The sequence below is a fragment of the Stigmatopora nigra genome, chromosome 19 (genome assembly GCF_051989575.1).
Source record: "Stigmatopora nigra isolate UIUO_SnigA chromosome 19, RoL_Snig_1.1, whole genome shotgun sequence".
Classification (NCBI taxonomy): Eukaryota; Metazoa; Chordata; class Actinopteri; order Syngnathiformes; family Syngnathidae; genus Stigmatopora; species Stigmatopora nigra.
In genome coordinates, this window is record NC_135526.1 from 7,799,548 (window position 1) to 7,820,146 (window position 20,599).

At 42.6% G+C, this 20,599-nt stretch overlaps 2 protein-coding genes across 4 annotated transcripts; one reads left to right on the forward strand and one right to left on the reverse strand.

The window, feature by feature from the left end:
- Window positions 1-429: 429 nt before the first annotated feature.
- On the forward strand, window positions 430-4,199 carry LOC144212635 (uncharacterized). The gene is made up of 8 exons (XM_077740668.1): window positions 430-863; window positions 978-1,114; window positions 1,181-1,312; window positions 1,412-1,504; window positions 1,579-1,643; window positions 1,720-1,777; window positions 1,855-1,977; window positions 2,219-4,199. Exons 1-8 carry the CDS (start codon window positions 553-555, stop codon window positions 2,425-2,427), a joined length of 1,128 nt encoding a protein of 375 aa, XP_077596794.1. The 5' UTR covers window positions 430-552; the 3' UTR covers window positions 2,428-4,199.
- On the reverse strand, window positions 2,880-18,215 carry sptbn4a (spectrin, beta, non-erythrocytic 4a). 3 transcript variants are annotated; one of them, XM_077740666.1, is made up of 20 exons: window positions 17,657-18,215; window positions 17,234-17,539; window positions 12,843-13,109; window positions 12,272-12,505; window positions 12,070-12,159; window positions 11,722-12,000; window positions 11,502-11,632; window positions 11,102-11,306; window positions 10,786-11,031; window positions 10,327-10,461; window positions 10,018-10,259; window positions 9,568-9,706; window positions 9,346-9,430; window positions 8,953-9,164; window positions 7,337-8,649; window positions 6,639-6,699; window positions 6,287-6,555; window positions 6,018-6,188; window positions 5,873-5,918; window positions 2,880-5,470 (listed from the first exon to the last, which is right to left on the reverse strand). In XM_077740666.1, exons 2-20 carry the CDS (start codon window positions 17,354-17,356, stop codon window positions 5,174-5,176), a joined length of 4,545 nt encoding a protein of 1,514 aa, XP_077596792.1. In that variant the 5' UTR covers window positions 17,357-17,539; window positions 17,657-18,215; the 3' UTR covers window positions 2,880-5,173. The 3 variants fall into 3 exon arrangements, with proteins under 3 accessions (XP_077596792.1, XP_077596793.1, XP_077596791.1); XM_077740667.1 differs by having other exon boundaries at window positions 17,234-17,388; window positions 17,589-18,215; XM_077740665.1 differs by having other exon boundaries at window positions 17,234-18,215.
- Window positions 18,216-20,599: the final 2,384 nt, after the last annotated feature.

A 20,599-nucleotide genomic window follows, 5' to 3' on the forward strand; every position in this document is an offset into this window, starting at 1 on the left:
TTGCTTTCTACTCACTAGGATCACGGGGGGTGCTGGAGCCTATCCCAGCTGGATTTGAACTCAGGGACCCAGAGCTGTGAGGCTTATGCACTAACCACTCATCCGGCAGGCCAACCTTGAAAGAACAGTCTGTACAAAATAAAAATAATTTCCTCTTTTATTGTATTTCATAAAACAATATTTATTTGACGAAAAATAACTTATAAAAGCAATCAAGGTTGTTGTTTTCAATTATGGCAAACAGGTTTATTTGAAAACAATTGTTCCAGCCACAAAATCCCTCCTGTTTGTGTTAAGGAATACAAAACTACTATTCTTTGAGGGTTTTTTATTGAACCTTTTCACTTGTCATCAGGAAGTCGCCAGCACTTTAAATCCGTGTAATCTTGTCGTGCTTTTCTAAATCCATCCAATCTGTTGCAGCTCTATAATTAACAGCCCTTCCAAAGAAATCAGGGTCAGTAGATTGAAGCTGTGGAGTGTGTTGCAGCTTTTTGACTCAACCTCACCATTTCTAAACGTAGCTCACTGTGGACACATTGTCTTCAAGAAATGGACATCCAAGACTCAAGAACTCTCGACTGGAGTCTGGAATTTGATCACGACCTGAGTTCAACGCAGGCTTTTTTCCAGGAGGATGAAATGTCAGATCTGCAACCCAGCGAAACTTCTCGGTCTTTTGCTAAAGAGGCGAGGATGAGACTTGATTATTTAAAGTTTGGATCTCATTCTCAAGTGCCTCCCAGTGTCGAGGATTCAAGGATACTAAATGACAAAAATGAAAATGACCCAGAAACAAATACTGTTTTTGATTTAGTGGAGATTCTTGAACTCAAGGATGAGGTTGAGGATGACGAGAGCTGGTAGGTACAATTCAAATGTCCTATTCTATTTTCTATTCTATCCAAATCTAAGCATAGAATGAAAGATTTTCAGTCATAGGTTTTTTCTTATTGAATGAGCTGATTTTTCCACAGGCTATACGAGTCTCCCAAAAGGCACATTATGTCAGCCAACCCTGAGTCGCCATTGAAATGGTGTCGCCGCATCCTAGATAATCCGAGTCCCGAAACAGAGGCATCGTGCCGTTTACTTTTGAACAAACTCAATCAAAGTAAGCAACACAAACAATGTTAAATCATACCCTATCAATGAATCATACTTATATCTATCTCTACAGAATCCAGAAATCCCTACAAAAGCGCCATTTGCAAATATCCAGCAGTGCAAAGTCACAGTGGCAGTACATCTGTGGACCCTTTCTTTGACGAAAGACCTGCCGATAGGAAACACGACTCCTCAAAAAGTTTTGGTAATGACACCTGAATTGCATAAATGATACCTATCACCGTCAATGACACTGAAATATAATCATTCACATATTTAATTAACAATACATTTTTTTAAACAGGCAACAACGGTCGGGCCTGTGAGTCGATAACTACCAACTACAAATTGCAGGACATTGCAGATGTTCACCTCATGGCCCGCATACAAGAGGACAGTAAGTCTAGCACGATATATTTCAATGAATATCAAACATTTGCATTGTGAGTCTACATGTTTTTCATCCTGCAGGTTTACGACAAGACTACATCACCATGCCTGCCCGAGTTACAGGGATAAAAAGTCCAGAGCCACAAGTGAGACTTTACACACATTTTTGATTCAGCCTAAAGGAAGTAGTATTCACGTTGACACGCTCATTTGTTGCCGAAGGTGAGACTTCGCCAGCAAGTCACCCAGTTCAAGTTGCTCAAAAGAGCCCAAAATGGAGGTAAGATTAACGTCTACATTGCATTTTCATGATCATGATACAATGTATGTTTATTATGAATATGATACACCTCACAGCCAGGGCAGAGTCCCCCTTACGGACCAGCCTTCGTTCCCTCCAGGCTCTTCGGAACAGCCGAAGTTTGGATCCAGAAAACTGCATGCTTGCTCATCAAACATCAAACACAGATCTTTCATCAGGTTTGGAGAAATAACCTCACAAACTAGAACCATCATAATTTTGTGCTCACCTATAACGTCTGGATTTTGATTTAGAACCGAAGGAAACCTTGCTACTATTAAATGTCCTAAAAACAAATCTACTTTTATATGCTCATACTAGACCATCAAACAAATATAACTGATAGTGTTTTCCATTTTTTAAAAGTAATTGTGTTTGCAATTTTGAAGTAACATGAACAATCTCCACTTCTTGCGAAAGCTTCCGCGAACTCCAGCGACTGGTCGCACTGGATGAAAGGCTCATCGGTCCACAAAACAAAGGAAGTGCAGAGGTCTCAGTCTCTTAGTCCTCGCAGAATACCTCAATGTGCCAAGAGATATCTGTCTGTTAACTCTTGTGTATATGCGTCACCCGAGAGGTCAACTTCTGCAGCTTGGGGAAGCAATGCGTCATCTGCGAGAAGGTGAATGAATGGCCATCGATGCCATTTTGTTGCTTATTTTTACATTCTGCGAAATTTGTTTGGTTCCACAGGCTTAGACTTTTGGCGACATATAGACACAAAACTAATACTGCTTTAATATTAGGAGATGGACGTAGTTATGTACAGTGGCGTGAATAAATTATGTTACTTAACATTCAGTGAATGGGAACTTGTTTGACTTCAATGTTTTGGTGACATGTAGACTGACATCCATACAAAAGAGCGTTTTGGCAACAACTGACTCCAGTTGCAGATAATATGCAAATTATTGTTATATTAAATTCCTTTTTTTTTCTTTGTCCTCTTTTTTTTCCTGTTGGAAGGTTCACTGGTTTGTAATTAAGTTTAGAGTGTGAACGGCTCTCACGTACACAAGAAATGTAAACGTGTTACGCCAGTTGAACAGCAAATCATACAAAATACATCAAACATCAATTCAATGTGACTTTAGCATCAGCAAGTTTGGAGGTTTATTAATGTCTTAGCAGCAGGTTTGAATGTAAAGTAACAAAGACATACACACTTAAGACCATCAATGAGGGAAACAAAGTTTGCATCTTTTTTTCTCTTCAGTCACAGTTTGTGCTGTCTCTTTTAGTCGTGTCGTTGAAAACATAGTGGAGGAAGAAGAAGAAGAAGAAGAAAAAAAACAAGTCCCTAGCGTGCTCAGTAAAAGATGTGGAGAGCATACATGAGTACATCCGCTTGAAAGTATGGTGGCTCCCGTGTCATTGAGTAAACGATTGTGGCTGTGACAAGATTGCAACGACAGCTTTTTTTCTTCCAGTTCAATTCGTTGCTCACCAGCCTTCTTTCGTGCTCTTTCATCGAACCGCAAGACATGGCACTTATGTTCAACGAGTGACAGAAAAATAACATTCACATCATAAAATACGCTCCCTCATATTTTCTTGTTTGAATCGTTGAAGGCTGCAAAAAAAAAAAAAAAAAAAAAACACAGCACGTTGTCACTACATTCCTCACGTGGGCAACCCGTTACTGCTAAATTGGAAAGTATCTTTTGGCGTTGACAAAAAAAAAAAAAGGAAGACTTTTTAAATGGTATTTATATACTAGTCAAGGTGCAACGATGAGAAATGTGATCTTGACATTTTACATAATGCCTCCATAGCTGCAGAGTAGATCACTTGTTTTCAGGAATCGATGCACGTTGTGTCAAAAATGGCCACATTGATATTCACATTTATGTTGTCGGACATGTAAAAGAAAGAAAAGAAAACACGTAGGCCGACAAACAGTATGTCGGCTGTGCTCACCGTCAATAATTTTGTTGATTTACATGTGTTGAGAATACATACATTTAACACACACCTCACAAACACACTAACAACTCAATCTGCTAGATGGTCTTATTTGGGCTGTTGGCCAATAGAGGAAAGGTACTAGGAATATAAAAATACAAGCATATTCATATTTCCTGTTGCTCTTCCCTGTTGAAAGTGGCTCATACAACTAGATATCGGTTTATTTATATGTATATGCTACATAATTCGTTAGTGGCTTCTAATTTGCATATTTTCCTTTAAATGTGATGTTTTTTTTGTACTTAAGTGGATTAATACAAATGTTTTACGTTTACCCTTTTCACTTCAATGTACTGTTTTATTAGCGCAGGGTTTATTGATATACATACAAAGATAAGTATATACAATTCATGATTTAGAACAGATTTTGCATTTGAACTTGCTATTAGAATTTGACAATCTGGACTGGAAAATAAAATATGCAACAGTAGACAGATCTTTTCTCTCACTTGATATTTTTTTTTGTCTTTTTACAATTCTTCAGACAGTGTGTTAAATTCTGTGGGGGAAAGTGAATTATAGAACAAAGATTTTGATAGGGGGGGGGGCACTTCCTCGTCATTCGTATATAGCAGATCAAGGAGGAGTCATTTACAACTTTGGATGGAAGACAACCCTACTTTTGTGAGTAGTGAACCGTGAGTGTAACATAGTTCTGCGCGCTAAATTATTGCAATTTCCCCAAATGATTTCAAGAACATAAAAAGTCAAACAAGTGCACTAAGAGGCTATTAGATATCATGCAGTGTTTAGATTTTGTGTACAAAGGCATCATGTCAAACAGTGTCATTGTGAGCATTTCTTTTGACAGCTCCCTCTTTTGATACGGATTTATTTTTTATTTTTAAAAAATAAGGATATTTAACGACATCCCAAAACAAAAACAAAAAACTAGGTGGATAACACCAGCATTCCATGAATACCATGTGGTGGGGATTACACGTCCTCAAGATTTAGTAGCTTTTAAATCATCTAAGGTGCATGACTGGGGATGAAAAAAAAAATCATACCAAATCACATTTGCAACTACTCGATATTTCATTCGATTTGGTCTCTCGCTACAAGAGAGGGTTAACTTAAAAAAGTATATTGCTTCAAAAGTTTTGAATGATTGTGAACATCTCATTCACCTCTTTTCCAGGTGCGTCTAGACCGACGGACAGACAGACATGGTATCGGTCACGGAAACATAGAAAGATGAATCCGAGAGATTAAACGATGACGACCACCACTTGGAAAGGTGGCCCCCCAACGCGAGCGCCGATGCGCCGCTTTGGGTGAAGTGGAGGTCGGCTGAGAGATGTGTTACAATAGTCCCGTCCGTCCGGCTCTGTAATGGAGGCTCTGAAAGCATGCGTCCCATTGGTACAACCGCCAACTGGTCAGTGGTCAAAACAGAACTCTTCATTTGCTCTTTCCGGAGGTGCTGGAGCCCCCCGCTCCACCCTCCAGCTTGTCGGCGATTTCGGACGTGTCTAACTTGTCGGAGCCGTCCCCTTTCTCGGACCTCTCCTTCTCGGATCTCTCCTCGCCGACCGGCTCCGATCGCTCCGACCTGGCGTCCGCGTCGCCCTCCGACCTTTCCTTCCTCTCGGAACGGTCGGGGTCCATTCCCGACGTGCCGGGCTTGTCCCATTTAACCAGGGACTCGTGCTCAGTTATGCAGGTGGTGATGTTGGATGTCCAAGCCTTTAGATCCTCCTGTGGGGAACAATGACGGCCAAATGGTTTGGTTTCTGCACAATTTTAGCTGTTGCTGATGGTCAAATGGAGATTTTCTAAGAATGACGTGCTTTTATACTTGACTGCATATTACCACTTACAAACACATGACCCTTTTACAGACATATTGACTTTTGATGCAGTTTTTTTCCAAGATATGCAAGGATAAAAGGTTCAGGAAATGAATGTTTTGCCACATTTTTTTATTCCAATAAAAATATTTTGTATTAAAGTGACCAGTGCAAAAAAATGCTCTGTTTAGAAATAGTACATGACATTTTGATACTATAATTAGTTTCTAAGTAGAAAAAGTCCCATTCATGGACATGTTTGTCTGTTGGTTTTATTTACTGCATCCGGAAAGTGGATAAATGGTCTTACCTCATCTTTTGCGTGGAATACTAATAAGCTATTCCCATCAATGATTCTGAGAGAAAGAAAAATAGTCATGGTCAGTTTCTAAAGCATACAAAAATTTCAAGTTGTCAGGATGCTTAAAAAAAAGCACATTTGGAATTGATCTTACTGAAGAATGAAGACATTTTTCTTCTTCTTGTATCCCATTGAAGGATCAAAAGTGTAGTTAGAAAGGTCGACAGATGGTTCCCCGTTGTATGTTGTGTTGTGGTTCCTGGCGTCCTTGTAGAAGGTCAGCTTGCCCTCTTTTAGCACACAATAGACGTTCACCCAGGATTTGCTGGAATTGGAATCATGCAACAAATCAGAGGAAAATATGTTTTAGAAATATTTCACACAGATTGCTAATCACTATCACTTGAAAATGCATGTTTCTACCTGGTGGGGCTTCGCTGCTGGGCTTCCAGATCAGATGTGGTGGCCTTTTTGCGATATAGGAATCCTTCGTTTTGTGCCGTGTGCGACGGCGGCTGTGGTGTGGTCGGAGCGCCGGTGGCCGGAGCCGATCGGGAGCGCCGACTTTCCTCTGGTTCTTTTGGCCGGGGCCTCCTCCTCGGTTTGGGTCGGTCTCGAGCCCGAGGCCGGCCGTCAAAGCGTGTCACCGGAGCCGAGAGGCTGCTGGGAGGTCGGTATGGCTCTCCTCTGGCCTGACAGGGCAGTTTTCAGAAAATGTCTCCTTTGAGGCTCGACGTGACACGCTGCATTCAAATCACTGTAAGAGACGACTTACATTTGCTGCTTCTCTCTCCTGGACTTGTTCTACTATCTCTGCCATTGTAGATCTCTTTTCCCTGCAATGATGGGAAAATGAAAGGCACAGAAACATTCCCTTGTATAAATGACAACTGTTCTGAGACAATTTGTCGGCCATGCCAAAAATGTTACTATGTTATGATGTTTTTTCTTGATTTTTGATCCATTTAAAAGAAAAAATGTGACATATACTCTAGTATGTGCATTCTTTAGGTGGCAATACTTACTATATGTGCAATTCCAAAAAAATATTGGTAAATAAACTAATTTGGGATCAACATTCAGAGTGTCTCATGTCTGCTGCTTTTATATTTAAAATGCGTTGGACATTCAAGCAGGGCTCAAGATCTGTCTGCCCATTCCCCTGATTAAATCCACCAAAATTGTTGCCAATAGGGAATATGGGCCTGTTTTTTTTTTTTTTTGATGGCAGAAATTGTCCATCTGCTAGCAGTACCCTGCAGGACACACTCTGGCTAGGTAATAATCCCAGGCTCTGCGTTGAGCAAACAACAACATTCTTAAATGGGTGTGGTGGAGCTTGCAATGGTATGAAAATAAAAAGGTATTTGTTTTGCATTCAGGTGCAGTCGCGTTGCCTGTGAAAATATTACATTGTCTGATAGGATCTATTTTGTGAAGTGAGAAGGAGGGTGGTTTTCGAATAATTCTTACCCCGAGCGTTTGTCAGAGCCCTCTTTACCCGAGCCCTCCAGGTCACTGGAATCCTGTCGTTGCAGCCTCTGTTTGCTACCTCCTTCCTGTTCGCTGGACGACTGCCTCTCCAGGCGTCTCCGGTACCGTTCCTGACGGACAATCATCGGCAGCTCGTTCAGCCTGGCCTGGATTTCCTGCTCGCTCGATGTTTGTCTGCCCAGTTTGTATTCCCTCTCTCTTCTGAGATGGTCCATTTGAGGGTCCGAGCGACTCCCACGGGGATCCCTCTGAAGACGACCGTGGAGGAGGTCCAGTCCCGACTCGGGTCCCGCCGTGTCCGCCATAGGAATATCGCCATACTGTTCTCGCTGTGCTCGACTGGCCTCTAGGAGAGGATTCACAGCCTTGTGGATATGATTGATCCCAGAATGCATGAAGTCGGCTTTCAAATGTTGCCAGGCGTACGCCATTTTCGGGTCCATGATGCCGCCGCTCGGCGCCAGGTAACCCGAACTTCCTAGACTTCCGCTGCTGTAATGATTTTGTGCCAGATAGCCCGAGCTACCCATTCCACCCCCACCGTGATAATTCTGAGCTAAATAGCCTGAACTTCCCAAATTTGGCTGCGGCGCCAAATATCCCGAACTCCCTAAATTGGGCTGTTGTCCCAAGTATCCGGAACTCCCCATATTTTGAGGCTGTGTCAAGTAACCAGAACTTCCCATATTTGGTTGTGTCAAATATCCAGAGCTTCCCATATTCTGGTGCTGAAGAAACCCCGGGTTTGCCATTACTCCGCTGCTTTGTTCCTGTGCCAGGTTCCCCGAACTTCCTAACCTGGCACTGGCTGCGTGTCTTTGCATGGCATATCCAGAGCCACCCACGCATCCCAAATTTAGTCCAAAGTAAGCAGAACTCTCAGCACCATCAGGTGTTTGATTGTTTAAGCCAGGGTATGTAGAACTGTCCTGTATTCCGCAGTTAGAAGCCAGCACTGAAAAAGCAGAGTCACTTCCACCCCCAATGGTCTGGTGGTTCATCCCAAGGTATGAAGGGCTCGCCATCTTCCCGCCGCACTGCTGCTCGAACCCATGGTAGCCCGATCCGTTCAGGATCGGGTTGTAGCCGGCTAGCGAGGTGGTCAATCTTTGTGTCGTGGGAGGGGTAGCCGGTTCTTGTAAAGGTGGGGGCTGGATTTGGGCATGCACCATCTGTCTCATGTAAGTCGGGGTGGAACTGAATGAGGGAACGCATGGAGTTAGACAAGATAGTGGGAACATCCTTCTGCTGAAAAGTGGCGTCTTTTTGTCTTCTTCCTTTTTCTTCTCAGCCTGAAAAAGGATGTCAGATTAGTATACTTGCAAGGGCAAAAGAAATCAAACAAAAAACATAAGCACAATACAATTGTAGTAAAAAATAAATAAATACATGACAAAAATATGGAGGAATATTTGCTCATTCCTTTTTCCAACTGCCACGGAAGAAGAAGCAATGAGTAAGATAAAGGATCACGAGACACCTTGAAATGGCACAAGGATGCAAAATGATGGAAGACACAGCCCGGCCGAGTCACTTCGATTGCCCGAGATTATTTTTTCTGTGTGTTGAAACCTTTTAGCTACAGTCAAGCTTACAGCGGAAAGCTGGCGGAGAGAGCTGAAGCGTTCTTTCCAGGTTACGGCAGCCTTGCGGAAGGCTTCGTGGCGAAGGATGAGCTGTTCGACCTCATCCGTTTGGGCCTGGCACTGTCCCACCTCTGGCTGCTTGGAGGTGATGGGAGGTTCCTTGGCCTTTAGCCAGGCTTCCGCTTTTACCGTCTCTTGGGCAAACTGGAACCTCTCGTGCTCTGTCGAGGACAAGCGCCCGTTAACAGATGCTGATTGAGACCGTTGTTCTCCATTTTACTTTTATATTAGACTAGGACTGGTGATTCCATATTTTATAGGGCTGCATTTTAATTTCCGTCCAGTGTTACATTCAGTTAAATTTATTGAACATAGCATTTTATCAAGAGGTAGGCTACTCACTGCTTTGTAACCGTTCCTGGTGTCTGTCCCATTTCTCAACAAGGTCCTTCTGCTTAGCCAGAAGGCTTTCCAATTTTTCTTTAATCTGGAGCCATGACACCCACCCCAAAAACCCCAATTGATTAATATCAATTTATCTTACTTGATACTTACATAATTAATAATAATACATTCATATTTTTCAAATTTAAGTAAGTAATCCAATGATTTTGCTTGCCCGACCTCGTCTGACGCAGAGTTGCCAGCAGCTATAAGGATCTTGCCGAGATCTGCACATTGTTGGATGGTTTTGCTGCGGCCGTCTATTTTGGCTTTGATCTCCTGGTGTTGTTTATTCATGACCTCCAATGCCTTCAAATCCCTAAAACCAGTGTATAATATTTTGAATTCCAGATTAGAGAAAGGAAATCATACAATTACTTGAGCTGCAGTAAAAATACAAACATATTGTGACAATACTCATTACGCATTAGGAAAAACTTTAGACACCACTTCTGTCATGACAGACCCCAATGTGGATTACAACTTGACAAAAATTAATCATGTTTGTAACATAATTTAGCAACTTTGGCTCCTCAGAAGCTGCTATATATCACAAAGGGTGACAATTGGAGTTGTGTAAATTGGCCTATGTTTCAATACAAGCAAAATGAAGAGTAAACACCAGCTCACCTTGGTTCGTCCCAACAAATCTGGCCCATGATGCCCTCCATCCACATGAGATTTTCCCGAACGACCGAGAAGAACTGCACCTTGTCCGTAACCGAGGTGACCTGGACACGGCTGGCCTCGCAAGAACTCAACAGCTCCTTCCAAGCCTCCATGACTTGGTGCTCTTTAACCATAATGGCCTCGGCCTTCTCCCCGGCATAAATGGTACGTAGCTGTGCGGCGTTCTCCTGTAGCTGGCGTACCTGAGAGTACACCAAATGTCTTCACTACTGAAAGAATGAATGATTTTAACATTATACTAGCACATACCTGTGTAACTAGGAGCTGAAGGGCATGCTCAAAAGAGTGCATTAGTCTCTGCAGGGTGGCTGGATTGGTGATGTTTGCTTGGCACGCCCTCACTTCAGGCAGCTGCTTGCTTTTTCCGGCGATCTGAGCCATGACCTGCGATGGCGACCAGAGTCACGATCACCAGTGATTTAGAAATAGGAGGCTTGTGAGTGATGTGCTTCAGAAATAGTAGCATTGTCTTAGGACAGTTTCCTTAAGAGGGACATTATGTCTGCCATCTAAGGCTACAACAATTAATTAAAACAAGTTGACAATTCATCCATGATCCATTGAATGGACCATTATTTTCATGAACTATTTGTTTTCTAGGGAGCTTTTTTTGCTTGCAAATGATCCAAAATATTATTTTCTGCAAATATTCTATTGTTATTTATTATAAAACATGCACACTAGGCTAGCTGGTGATTGGGAACGCACCTCTTTGCAGTCAGTGAAGAACTTGTGAAGCTGCTTAGATGCCTCCAGCATCTGTCTGCGAGTCTCTATCAACTCCAGGAGATCGGCCCAGGATTCATTCAGGCCATCTTTCCACTCGGCAACGGTGGCGGCGTCCGAATGACCGCAGTCGATCATTTCGTTCACCATTTTGTTTACCTGCTCCATCCGCTGCTGGCCAATGGTGCTCGTTTCGCTGGCAAATTTAATGAACTTGTCTTGTAGCATCTGGACAAAAAAAAAGTACATGTGTAACCTAACATTCCTGAGCTTGTTGTGGAATGATCCTAATTCTCACCGTAACATGCTCCAGGTCTTGGCCAAGATCGGTAGAACTCGCTACCGTCTCACGTTCAGTGATCCATTTCTCTAATTCCTCTACGTCCTTGTTGAGCTGATAAAGCCAGTACTGCTGCTCCAGCTTGATCTTTCGGTGCTCCACCATGTCTTTCAAAGACACATACAGTCTGTCTATGTGGGACTGCTGCTTAGTGATCTGCTCACTGAGGAAGAGAAAAAAATGATTTAAAAAAAACAAAGAAATGATACATAGTGTGTCACCTCTTCATGGATTTATTTATAGATGACATGCGGGTGACATCAACCCTTGCAGAATGAAAAAGGACAGGCACAAAGGCAAGAAAAGCAGACTTTTTATGTGGGTAGGTGAAGAGAAAGTCAAACGAATCGTGTCACACCTCTCCGGGTGTCCGAGCTCTAGCAACTGCTGGCATTGCTGGGACAGCATGCCTACAGTCTCCGCATATGTTTCTACTGTTTGCTCCAGAGACAAGTGCGTCTTCAACAGTTCCAGTGTGCTAGGCTCATCCTAGTAAGAAAAAAAAAGAGCAAAAGTGAGCATATGGCTCTACTCAAGTGTCAGCCTCCGACGGAAGCGCCTGTCCAAGTTGTCCCTACCGTGCCTTTTTCGTCATTGGCCTGCTGGAGCTTCTGAGTGGACAACCAGGACTCCACCTTGGCCGCTTCGCTGTAGTATTGTTGAGCCTGCAACGCAGCATCCAGCATGACCGATCTCCTTTCCAGCTCAAGTTGCAAAACCTCCCACAGCTGCCGAACGTGACCAGCCCCTTCACGGACAAATTCTACTTCGGGAGTGCGCAACGAGGCGATGATTCCAGCTCTGTCCAGAACCTCCTCGACGCGAGTCCGTCGCCCCGCTAGTTCTCGCTGGAGAGTCTGAGGAAGAAATATCAGGTGAGCCCGAAGCGGGCTTTTCGCTTCGAATTGACATCACGGATAACTCACCTGGTTCTTTTTGACATGCTGCTGTACACTGTGAAGATTATTTCCATATTCCTTACATGTTGCCAGGGGAAGCCTTTCTTGAATCCAGAGCTATAAAGTCATCACAATTGGTTATTGCACTTGACGACCTTGGTCACATATACTTACATATACATATTGGAACGCTAAGAAATATGTAAAGGTGAGAAGATGATGAGCTGACCATTTCATCCTCGAGGTCTTGAGCCACTTGATGCATCTCTTTTGAAGCCAGCAAGATGCGGCGTCTCTCCTTCAGAGGCTCGATGAGACGAACGATGCGGGTCTCAACCACGGCTGGCTGTTCACCGGCATCCTTGTCACTCGTGGTCGGACTTCGTTGGGGAAGGCAGACCCCCTGCAAGCCACCCAGTTCCTCCACATCCTTGTAAATGTCCCCAAACTGAGACTCCATAGCCTGCGCCGAGAGTATGCAATGACATTTTAGGGTAGGGCACAGTCATTTTGGTCAACTTTCATCGTTTTGCCAGTAAAAAAAAAATACTACACTTGATATGTCATTTAAAAGCTGTGAACATTGAGACAGAACAAATCACAAGTCAGGTCACTTATGCCCATTTGTTTTAACAACCAAAAGCCTAATAAGGGTCCATACAGTGCTACTATGTGATATTTTGTATACATTTATACATAAATTTAATGCTGCCATTTTTTTCCTTTCCTCACAAGATTTATTCCGTTCTGAAAATATTTCTGTTTGATTTAGCGTGGGCCATTTCTTCCTTTATACTTGCCTGGAATTTTTGGAGCTGCTCATTGAATGTGGGCAGATGATGTGCCTGTTCCAGTTGGGGGGGCTGCCGCTCTAAGTGGGAGAGCTGGTTGTCGAGATCTGAGTAGCTCTTCACCGCTGCTGGCTCGGGCTTGTTGTTCTCAAAGAGCTGGCGAGCCTTGGCCTTGGTGGTGGTCTCCAAGTCGGACCAACACTCCCTGATCTCCTCTAGCTTTTGCTGCACGACACTGCGCAACTCTGGCTTCTCCTGGATCAACCCCTGGCCTTCCTAAGGGAAGAAAAACAGAACTATGGGAAGAAGTGATCACACTAACACTACATGACAGAAGAGATGGACATAAATGATTGTATCAGTGCTATCAGTGATAGCCTTATTTAGTTGACAAACATGCATTAGGCGAGAGACTGTCATTTCTTGGCTGAGTGTCTTTGCTTCTTCCTTGTACACTCCATTAATGTCAGCTATAGCTCCAAGGGATGGATCATATGGGACGAGTCGCTGTCTCACTTAAGATAGGATATGGAGATGAAAAACACGACAGCCAGAATAAACATTTACCATATTTCTCGATATATTGGGTGTGAAAGGATGTTTTGTGTTTTTTTTGCATTACGTTGTCACTCAAACTTTCCTGGGTCATCATTTGCGTAGGAGCCTCACCTTGATCTACGCATATGTCATTGTTTGGACTGGGGAGAGAAAGTTGGCAGTGGATGTAATGTTAGATCTGTGGCCAAAAATAACATGGCATAAGATAGCTCAATGCCAAGGCAGCAACACATTGCTTGCTGAGAAGCAGAGAATGGGCCAAAGTTGGGCCTCGGGCTGACCTACAAATCGTGCATGGTATATTTGCTCTTGTACCTGTGTTTTTTCTTGCTTAGGGGTTCATTGTTCATCAGAGAGCTTGATAGATGTCATGCACAGAAGAAAATGCATGAGTGGATGATCATTTTCGGCTAATGTACCAAAAAAAGAGAGCATTTTTCTGTTTTTTAGTGTTTGTGTGTGTAAGAAAAAAAATATATATAATGGTTTCCCGAATTGGGAATGGAAGAATCAAAATATTTGACCTGCTGTTCTTTTATGAGTCTATTCCTAGGAGTCAGTAAGTAAAATAGGAGCTTTACGTCTGCTTCCTATACAGTGACTGCATTTTGCTTGTTGTTAAAATCATGAGCTAATACTGTATTATTGAGTGTGATGATTCCAAGGCCTCTGGACTTGGAAAACATACCCATTAATCTTGATAGAGTCATGCATATTATTTCATAGTGGCAACTGTTTATCTTTGCGAGAAAATGATGGTGCAGAAGCTCTGCAGAAAAGAATTCAAAGTAATTAAAAAAAGAAATGAAAAGAATTCAGGAAAAATAACCAAACACATTCCAAATTTGGCTATTTTATCGTATTATTTTGCTTTAGGGCCGGACTATCTTTTCTAATGCCTTCCACAGTGCAGTGCTATATTCCTCCTCTTGGCTCAGCCTATGTGTTCAACTTTTGCTTGTGCTGGGTCTCTCTCTCTTTCTCTCTCTCTCTCTCTCTCTCAGTCTCTCTCACATCCCTCAGCTTCATTCTCCCTCTCATAATGCAGAGCCAGCAGAAAGCCATCTCCCTTGGCTTTACTGACACATAGAGGCAGGCAAGAGGAGAAATCAGAGAGGGGGTGGTGGAAGAAAGGGAAGAGCAGCGGATGAGGAAAGACAGAGTACAAGAGGAAGGGAGGCAGGCCAAGCAAAGGTTCGTGGAACAGAATCTGGCTGGCTGTGGCTTTGCTGGGCCGTAGCTCAACCTTTATGCCAAGTTAGAGCCAGTCAACATCTTGCCAGGTGCAGTGACAGCTCACAATGTTGTTCTGGCCTCCACATTACATCATCGTACTGTACTAAACTGGGCAGACTTCTTGAATGCTGATCCAGCAATGGAATTGCAGTTATGTAAGACCACTTGCTTTCTGTTAAAAATATAAATCAATTTCAACTGAAGAGGCCACACTGTCAAAATCGGCATCATACATTTTTGGGTCTTATCAAAGCTATTTTAATGTGTTTATAGGTGTAGCCTCTTAATAAAACTATTATTCCAGCATCTGCATAACAGCACCAAATACATATCGGATATAAAGTATAAAGGCAGAATTTTTCAGCATTTCTACTGCTCTTCACTGAATCTGTAGCTCATCACAGCTCGAGCTAAAGACAACACATTGTTTAAATCAAAATGAGTGAGAATCCAATTCAAATAAGCTCCAAATAGTCTAATTTGTGAATTCTAGTACAAATATCAGCCAACTTTGATTCAAAGACAGAACAAAAAAGCACCATGCTTTCTGAAAACCAACAAATATTTATCTTAAATTCTACAGTAAGTATATAACTGCTCTGACGTAACACTACCACATCTTGTTGCAACAATGCTTCTTATTGTACTGATGAAGACCCAAGCTTTTGCTATATATATAAATACAGACAAAATGACACTCCGATTCACACCCACGGTGCAATTTAGAGTCCTCGGTTGACCCAAGACGAATGATTACCAAGAGAAGGCCCTAGAATGCTATGGGAGAAAATGCAAATTTTGTACCGAGATCTGTGATGATTCCCACAACCTCACACAGGATCATTGAACATTTTTGTATCGACATTGGCATCACATTTCCAGTATCCGGAATTGGAATTACACGCAGTATTGTATTGCTTTTTCTCATCATTGTTTAGCTAAAAGTACTACGATTTAAAAAAATATTGTAAGGACGTAAAAAAATAAATGGCATGACATTGATGAACTAATAAGATGAACTAATAAACACTTACTATCTATTTTGATGAATATGAAGCAGAAAACCAGCAAAGTGAAAGCTTAAATACTGTATTATCAATAGTTTTGAAGACACAATGTTCTATAATTGTGGAAGGTTTCTGACAGATTTAAGTTGCCAGTGATAATCACCAGCTCATTCAATAAGGCTACCAATTTACATTCCAGTTTAAACATAAAATGCTTTTCCTGTATAAACTGATCAAATTATTAATACAATGCATTAGGTACAGGAGTAATATGACTTGTCTTCAATAGCCAAGGATATTATTAGTTACACAACTATCTTATGAATATTTAATAGTGGAGACAGCAGTAAATTAATGTATAAAGATCATTACAGTCAATTGTATTTGTGCATTAAGTGAGCAGCAACTGATTTAATGACCTATATATATATATATATATATATATATATACATATATATATATATATATATATATATATATATATATATATATATATATATATATATATATATATATATATATATATATATATATATATATATATATATATATATATATATATATATATAACAAGACATCAAATAAGAGTAGGCTATCATTTCTTATCTGATTTCAGTGTGAAGTACTTTTAGAAGGATTATTGAAAATGAAGGATTTACTTTACTAAAGGCAATATCATTCATTCATTTTCTCAACTGCTTTATCCTTTACTAGGGTGGCGGGGGGTGCTGAAGTCTACCCCAGCTGACTTTGGGCCAGAGATGGGGGACACTCTGAATGGGTAGACAGCCGATTGCAGGACACGAGGACATGTACAACCATTTGCTCTCACACTCATACCTAGAGGAAATTTAGAGTGTCCAATCAGCCTACCCTGCAAGCTTTTGGAATGGGGGAGGAATCCAGAGTACCCAGAGAAAACCCACGCAAGCACAGAGAGAACATGGAAACTCCACATATGTGGACCGACCTGGATTTGAACCCAGTACCCCAGAGCTGTGAGGCCAACGCGCTAACCACTCAAGACACTGGACCGCCCGCTAATATCAAATTGAACATTAGACATCTGCAGCAAATATACAAACTAGAACATGGTCTTTCTGGATGAAAACAACATTGAGAGCACACCGGGCTAATTTCCATGTGAATAGCCCACCTGGGCTACAGCAAGGTAGAGGACAGGATCACATAAAAACAAAGTTAATTAGTAACGCAGGTTTTGCTTTCCAATCAACCTGCATGAAGTGTAAAATGAAAGAGAGACACGTTAATCGTAGAGTATGATCGGCAGTCCTCAAGACACCCCCAAAGCTAAATGATTGGCCGAGGAAATTGTAGTCTTTACATCGCTGCTAGGGAGGCAAAAGGGATCATGTCACTTGCGAATGTGCAAAGCACGCCGAGAATAACCTTGACAATGCTATCCAGGAAGCCTCCTTTGCCAAGTAATGAAAGAGCCATAAGCCAACGATGACAGCTCTCCCAATTTTCCCTAGCCGAGAAGACGACTCAGACATGATCACAGAGTAGCCCCCCGCTCCCTCTGACTCACCTGCTCTATCTACGTGACCTCTCAGTCTTGCATCGCATCCACTCACCTGTTCTATCTTGGCAAGCCATTCCTTGTTCCGGGCCAGTTCTGCCATGAAGGCCTGGTGCTTCAACCACTTCCTGTGTAGCTTTTGAGCCTCATCTCGCGCCGTGTCTCGGGCCATAAGCATCTTCTCTTCCGCCCGCTGTCCCAGTCACTCAGCTAGGGGAGACAAAAATAGCCACCATCAGGAGGCCAATGCCCGTGCCGGCCCTCTCCCACAGGACGTCCTGCTCGCTTGTACACGCCAGCCGCCCTCTGCAGGGGCCCGGATACCTGTGCTCTCACCGCCCACCCCTACCGGGATCTTTTTCTGAAGAAGAAGAAGAAGGAGGGGGGGATAAAAAAATCAAGATAAGCACCTCAGCAGTAGTCGCAATGGAAGCACTCGAGCCCTTGGTTCGGCTCGCCCCGGGTCCTCATGCCCTACCACTTGAGAGCTCTTGCGGTCCTGATGCTGCAGTGCCGGCTAGCCACCAAAGGCAAAAACAACCAGCAAAAAACAGGAAATGAGCCAAAGGCAATGTTGAGATGGAGCAAGGCGGGCGGGTGTCCGACAGATCTGGCAGGTGCCGAGGTATCTCCTAGCCTCCAATGTCAATTCAAATCCAGGAACGGGCCAGGACGTAGTTGTAGCATCGCCAGAGCAATCTCTCAGCCGGAGCCAACCCGATCATCCGGCGCACGCTAGTCCCGGTCGATCTATAGTCCTGGCTTGTGAAGCAGTAGACGGGAGGAGGATGAGGAGGAGGAGGAAGAAGAGTTGGAGTGGGAGGAGCAGGGAGAACGGGATGCGGAGGCAGTGCGGAGGAGGCCGCTTAACACAAGCGATCGGATCTTGAAACGCATCGTTACCGATGCCGACGTGAGACGCCACGCGACATTCTTGCCCGGCCGGGCTGGCCTTTCTCGTCCTGTCGAGCGGCTCGACCGCGTGCTGCTGCTGCTGCAGTCCTCGCCTCTCGGCTGCGCGTGCGTGCGTGAGTGTGTGAGTGTGTGTGTGTGTGTGTGTGTGTGTGCGCCTGCGCGCCTGTGCAATGGCAGTCAGCACTGCAGTGCCAGAGCAGAGAGAAGGAGACGGCAGGGACGGGCACATAGAGAGGATGCAAGAGTACATGGGAAGCAGGCGGCGAGAGGGCACGTCAAAGGGGGGAAAACGGGGGAAGAGGGCAAAGATGGCGGTGGGGCGCTGAGATACCGAATGGAAGAAAGAGCCTGCGTCATCCTTGGGTGTCACCAGGGACATTTCATTTCTCTGCACTAGAAATGACTGCACTCGGGAGCGCCGGCAGGATTTGGGATGGAGGAGGGGTCATTGTAAAGCGGTGAATGAGAGGGCTTGCGTGCAGCTGACTGAATTGGATCAGCACATCTTGGATGCTTTAACTCTTTCGCTGCCATTGACGCTGGAAGGGAATGACAAATCCATTTCAATTGGAAGGTGGGCATTGAGTGGCCCTGTTTGTCTGTGATTGACGACCAATACACTTTGATTGGAGGCAGGGTGGTTTTTGCAATGGGCAATGTGGGTGACTGCAGGGGTGCACGGGTACATTATTGTCACTCATTTCCACGAAAAGTTAGTGGAAGTCTAGTTTTATGTTCAACCCGATGTTCCAGAACCTAAAAAGGATGAAGTACATATGAAACATTTGCTACAGTATAAGCACTGACTTCAGATAATGGCAATTATCTAGACAATTTTATTATTTAAATTTATTCTGTTATACTTTTGTGACTCAGGGTTGGTGCATTATACATTTAATTTTGTCTCTTGGCATATTTTTACTCTACTATTGGGTCCATTTATTTTAATTTGGCTAAATTTATATGAACGATTACCTACATTTGTATTTCAGCATGTACTTGATAAACATTAATATTATTATATCTTGTGTTTGTAAATTGGGAATTTGAAGTGGGTTTAATAGAGGATCGTCCCAGGGCTGAAATTTAGCCAGGGTAGCCTCTGGATTACATTCATAGAGTCATTTGGCAATATGTTATAGTAGTTAATAGCATAGAATTTAAGGTCAGGTAATTCCAAGAACCTCTTGTGAACTACTATCACCATCTAGTGGAAGAAATGTGCACCTAATAGATTGTATTTGCTCACATTCTTGTAAACAAACTGATTTTGTATGTTGGTAAACAAAGAGAGAAAAGAGGGAATACTAATGATAGGTTGAATGAATATTTATGTATCATATATATGAAGCATTGCAACCTTCATATGGCTATTCTTACTAGAACGAAGAGAAGAGGCGAGACAGGTAAGGCAGGGTGAGTGCACAAGCAATATTAGCGATGCATTTTTAGGGGGAGTCTACTCCAAACATTATTTTCTTTGATTATATTTGGTTACAGGATGAATAAATCTACTCATTTTGTGTATCATTAAACATTTGAAGGGTGGAATGTAAAGTGTCCTGTCCAAGTTGACATGCATTGATTGAGACGATCCTAATAAGCAGTTCCGTTCCGTCAAGAATGGCCCCGGTAAGTTGCTAATACACCTGCAGTTAGGGGGCACCACTTTAAACACTATGGGAACTAACCAACACACTCTTAACCTTGACCATGAGTTCCGACACCGTCAATGGAGCCTTTAATGATAACTCAGTATAATGACTGACTTCTCTTTGGAGAAGAATGTCTAATGAACATACATGTTAGTGTTTAAAAACCTCTTCTTTGCTTCAGTTGGATGCAAAGTGTCAGAAAAAAAACAAGTAAACAATCCTTTTTGTGCAATAAATATACTTTTTTTTCATTCAAGACTCACATAGTGATTCTCCAGTTTAGTCCAGTCGTCTTAAATGGAATGATTCATATTAGGATTCGGGGCAGGGGAGGAAAGGTAGCCAAATTCCTTTGCTGGGAAAACGTGTCATGACATCAGCAGCCAAGATCTGCATGACATAAATCAACAAGACGGCATGTATTAATGTTCGACTTATGACTAAATTAAAGAGTGCGGCTTGTCACTGACCAAAAAATTTGTTTTTAATTGCATGGTCACCGTCTTACTTTTCTGAGAAGTGTCTCTCAAATCACTCATCAGTTATTTCTACATACAAAGATATAAAGCTCATCAATCACCATGCATGTATTATAATAATGTAACATCATTTTTACAGATTGCCTGGGACGACAACTTATATATGTTTTATTTTTTCCTCGCATTGACAGAAGTAGTGGTGTGCAGTCAGTTAAAGTGAATTGCACGTCTAATGGAGACTAACTAGTTAGTATTCAAACACTTTTTAAAACTCAATTATTTTTCTGACCAACCCTATTGAGGATAAAGCCCAAAAAATAATAGCAGAAATATTTCAAGCTGACCCTAGCAACCTTGTTTTTAATGCATCCA

Excerpts from the sequence above, each read along its gene's own strand:
- LOC144212635 (XM_077740668.1), top strand. The coding sequence starts at position 553 with ATGGACATCCAAGACTCAAGAACTCTCGACTGGAGTCTGGAATTTGAT. Across the intron at positions 864-977 it reads GTTGAGGATGACGAGAGCTG|GCTATACGAGTCTCCCAAAA; the intron begins GTAGGTACAATT and ends ATTTTTCCACAG. Across the intron at positions 1,644-1,719 it reads TAAAAAGTCCAGAGCCACAA|GTGAGACTTCGCCAGCAAGT; the intron begins GTGAGACTTTAC and ends TTGTTGCCGAAG.
- sptbn4a (XM_077740666.1), bottom strand. The coding sequence starts at position 17,356 with ATGCTTATGGCCCGAGACACGGCGCGAGATGAGGCTCAAAAGCTACAC. Across the intron at positions 12,001-12,069 it reads AGCATGTCAAAAAGAACCAG|ACTCTCCAGCGAGAACTAGC; the intron begins GTGAGTTATCCG and ends TTTCTTCCTCAG. Across the intron at positions 10,260-10,326 it reads TTCAGCTCCTAGTTACACAG|GTACGCCAGCTACAGGAGAA; the intron begins GTATGTGCTAGT and ends GTGTACTCTCAG.